Below are 4,128 nucleotides of genomic sequence, written 5' to 3' on the forward strand. Positions count from 1 at the left end.
AGACAAGGTGCTAAGCTGTGCTTCTAACACCAGGCAGTGCTGACTGGGGGAGGGCAGCTATGCTGGAGGGTTGCTGAGCAGCAAAGTTAATTTAGTAAAAAGATTCTCATTTGCCTAGGAAAGTCCTGGCATGCATCTAGACCTCCAGGGCCTAGGCTGATCTGCCCCTGCTTTGGTGCTGTGAGAGGAAGTGTAAGTTCAGGTGCTGGTTCCTGTTGGTCTGGGTGGATTTCTGCACATGGAGGGTGTTGTTGCCTAAGGTGACACGTGGATGCTGGTTCTGTCAGCCTGGTCTGTGCTTCCTGATTGATGCTTTGCTGACCTGAATAGCAGAAATCTTGAAGCTTAGCATTTGTTCTGCCTAATTTCAGCCAGTTAATATTCTTCTCCAGTCAGCACAGGCAGGTGTCTTTGGAAGAACTCCTTTTTTCCCTCTGTTCCCACTGGAAACCCTGGAAGCTCATCAGTACACTTTAATTAGTAACTTGCAATTTGGACTGTTCAAACATGGAGAGCACATGTCTCCCTGGCCTATCCAAGGGGCTGGGATCCTGGTGTGGAGTTTGTAGGGTAAAAAGTGGGGTGTTTTTTTTGTTCAGTTGGTGGTTTTAATTCTTAATTTGTTTGTTAAAGGAATGGAGTGACTTCTCTGTGGCAGTTTTTCCTTCTAATTTTGGAATCTTGGACTGCTTCCTTGACACTGGGTTAAAGACAGAGGAACCTTTCATTATGAACTTGTCACTCTCAAAAAGAAAATAGAGGAGGGGAAGGAAAAAAAAGGCCAAAGCTGCTGCTATAATTAGCACCTTGACACATTTCAGGGTGTATTTTGCAGCAAGTGGGTAGGAAAATACCTGCCTGTGCTCATGTACTTGACAGGATGGCTGGGCACTGAGGGATAACCTTCACCCACTGGTGGGTGCAGCCCCCAGGGCTGGAGGAGACCCTCAAAGCCCTGAGGTCAAGGTGCTACGTCTGCTGAGTGTGACAGTGGCTCTTTGGCAGGCTGGTGGCCTGCCTGTCCCTTCTCCCCACTGGGTGGCAGGGCTGGCTCTTGCCTTCCTGGCTCCACAGGAGCTGCCAAGGAGGGAATTTTTCCTTCCAGAGCTGCTGGGGGAAGTGGGAGCACTTCTCAGCACTCTGTCACCCCAGGGTATGGCAGGAGGGAAGTTTGCCTGGGCAAAGAAGTGGGGTAAGGAAGAGTTTGTTTCTAGGCAGAGGGAATCAATGAGGGAGCTTTTTTTTTTTTCCTCTCTCTGGGAGGCTGCTTTTTGTTTTTTTAATTCTTTCTTTCTCTCCTCCCCAGCATATTTGCACTGAGTGAGAAATGAAAGCTACTGTTGGCAACATGCATGCACACAGGAAGGTGCTGAAGCACCCACCAGCATCTTGCACAGCCTCCACTTGGGGAAACTGCTCAGGCACAGTTCTGAAAAGGAGATACTCCCTGTTGGGTGGTGTGTGTGGGACCCTCTGCTGCTCTCCAGGGCAGGCAAGGGCTGTGCTGGATCCAGTGAGCCCAGGGAACTGCCACATCCCATGCTGGGGGCTCTGCTGTCAGCAGGGTTTAACCACACAAGACTCTTCCTCCATCGTGGGTTGTCTTGTACAGACCCCAGTGGGCAATCCCGAGCACAAGTCCAGGCTGGGTGGAGAATGGATTGAGAGCAGCCCTGAGGAGAAGGATTTGGAGGTGATGGTGGATGAGCTCAACATGACCCAGCACCGTGTGCTGGAGCCCAGAAACCACCTGTGTCCTGGGCTGCATCCTCAGCAGTGTGGGCAGCAGGGCCAGGGAGGGGATTGTCCCCTCTGCTCTGCTCTGGGGAGACCCCCTGGAGAGCTGTGTCCAGCTCTGGAGCCCCCAGCACAGGAAGGACATGGAGCTGCTGGAGAGAGTCCAGAGGAGGCCACAGAGATGATCCAAGGGCTGGAGCAGCTCTGCTCTGGAGACAGGCTGGGAGAGTTGGGGTGTTCATCCTGAAGAAGAGAAGGCTCCAGGGAGTCCTTAGAGCATCTTCCAGTGCCTGAAGGGGCTCCAGGAAAGCTGGGGAGGGACTTGGGACAAGGGCAGGGAGGGAGAGGACAAGGGGGATGGATTAAAACTGGCAGAGGGGAGACTGAGGTTGGACATGAGGAGGAAATTCTTGGGTGTGAGGGTGGTGAGAGCCTGGCCCAGGTTGCCCAGGGAAGCTGTGGCTGCCCCATCCCTGGGGGTGTTGAAGGGCAGGTTGGATGGGGCTTGGAGCAACCTGGGCTGGTGGGAGGTGTCCTTGCTCATGCAGGGATTTGGATCTAGATGATCTTGAAGGTTTCTCCAACCCAAACCAGTCTGTGATTCTGAGTTTCCCTTTGCTAAGCTCTCCCCCAGTGTTGCAGGGCTATCCTGTGACTTTCAGATCCCTACAGCTGCCCTTACTTAGCTGCCCTCTGCAGATTCCCAGCACAGGTGTAAAGAGCCTTTTCTTCTGCCACATCCTTGCTAACCAGTCCAATCAATGCAGACTGGGCTTTTAATTAGAAAATTGATTGTTTCCAGGCACTAGAGGAGACCCTGGTGCTCTCTGCCTCGGTGCTGAGGGCACTGGCAGCACTCTTGGGAGAGGCTCAGATCCAGGTTCTCACCATGTCTCCTCTGCTGCAGCTCCCAGCTTCCCAGCTGGAATGCAGGCTTTAGGATATGTCTGGACCTACTCTGGAGGCTTTAAAAGAAATCAGGCTTCAGGTAAGCCTGGCAGCTTATCTTTATAGCAGCAGTGCTGTCTGATAAAGGCCAGGCTTGAAGTAATCTTCTAGGTGAAGCTTTGTTGTCTTATTACTGTTAAATTTGTATGCAGCAATTCCAGGTCTGTGTGGCTGGGAGTGTGCTGCCCTTTTGGCACTGAGAGATAAAAATCAGGCTTAGCATTCCAGCCCTAAGGATCAGGTGAGCTCCCTGATCCTGTGGATGCAGTATATTTTATCTTCTGGTGTTCAGTGTTCCTGAAGTGCCAGCCCAGATCACTGGGTATCTCATGGGGAGATTTGGGAATTGGCAGAGCAGGGGAATGACTCCTGTCCAGGTCATTTTTCAGGTGGTTGTTTTTCTTTAGAGTACCTGGTGCTGTACAAGTGGTGTGCTCAACTCCTTCTCTTGTCTTCCTGGAGAGTTTTTCCTGCTCTGAAGTGGTAATGAAGCTTCTTCCTAAATTGCTGTATCATTGTGAAATCAAAGTCCAGAAGTCCAGCGTGTCTCTTTACCCTTTTCCCCTGCTGAGGACAGTGCTGTGACTTTAATTGAGGTGTCTCCCTTTTTGTTTGTTTAGCCTGAGGTTGTTTGTTTCTCTTTGATGTTCCCTCCTTCCCCAGAAGGTCTGTTTACACTTAGTGAAAGGTTTTGCTGTTCATCCAAGGACTGTCTGAGAGCAAAGAGGGTTCCTGAGTGCTTGGATACAGTTTCTTTAGCTCTCTGGTCACTGTTCTCAGCTCTTGGGCTTGAAGATCCTTGCTGTTGGAATGGAAGCTGCAGCCACTGGCCTGGCTCACCTCTAGGATTCCTGTTTCCACACTGATCATGCAATAACAACCAGATATATCCTGCATTTCTGTTGCTGGTCATTCCATGTGTTTCCCAAATTCTAGATGGCAAGGGATACAGTGTCTGGAGGCCACGATGTTTGTCACAAAATGATTCCCATTCTCCTTCAAGAGCCACCTGTGTGGGAGCTTCCCAGCCTCAGGGAGGAGAAGGAGTCACAGTGAGAGTCTTTCCTCTTTTTTGTGTTGCAGTTTTTCTCCAGACCTGGCCCTGGACTCTCCTGGCACTGACCACTTTGTTATCATTGCCCAGCTGAAGGAGGAAGTGGCTACTTTAAAAAAGATGTTGCACCAGAAGGATCAGATGATTTTGGAGAAGGAGAAGAAGGTACAGCCCATGACTTGCTTTCCCCTGCAGTGTGCTGGCATGGTTGTGCAGAGTACACTCCACTGGAGTCTGGGATTTAATTAGAGGGGAAATTTAGGTTGGTGAGGGTGGTGAAACCCTGGCCCAGGTTGCCCAGGGAAGCTGTGGCTGCCCCATCCCTGGCAGTGTTGAAGGGCAGGTTGGATGGGGCTTTGAGGAAGCCGGGCTCGGGGGAGGGGGCTCTC

At 51.2% G+C, this 4,128-nt stretch overlaps 1 protein-coding gene across 1 annotated transcript in view; it reads left to right on the plus strand.

Annotated features, from left to right (window-relative positions):
• The window catches only part of FAM76A (family with sequence similarity 76, member A), a gene marked incomplete at its 5' end in the record, with an annotated part of 14,479 nt that overhangs the window by 6,260 nt on the left and 4,091 nt on the right, over positions 1–4,128 (plus strand). Inside the window, one exon of the mRNA XM_010008554.1 lies at positions 3,769–3,904. Coding sequence (XP_010006856.1) covers positions 3,769–3,904 — 136 coding nt within the window. The remainder of the gene's footprint in view (positions 1–3,768; positions 3,905–4,128) is intronic.

Source organism: Chaetura pelagica, unplaced genomic scaffold (assembly GCF_000747805.2).
Source record: "Chaetura pelagica isolate M959 unplaced genomic scaffold, ChaPel_1.0 scaffold592, whole genome shotgun sequence".
Taxonomy (NCBI): Eukaryota; Metazoa; Chordata; class Aves; order Apodiformes; family Apodidae; genus Chaetura; species Chaetura pelagica.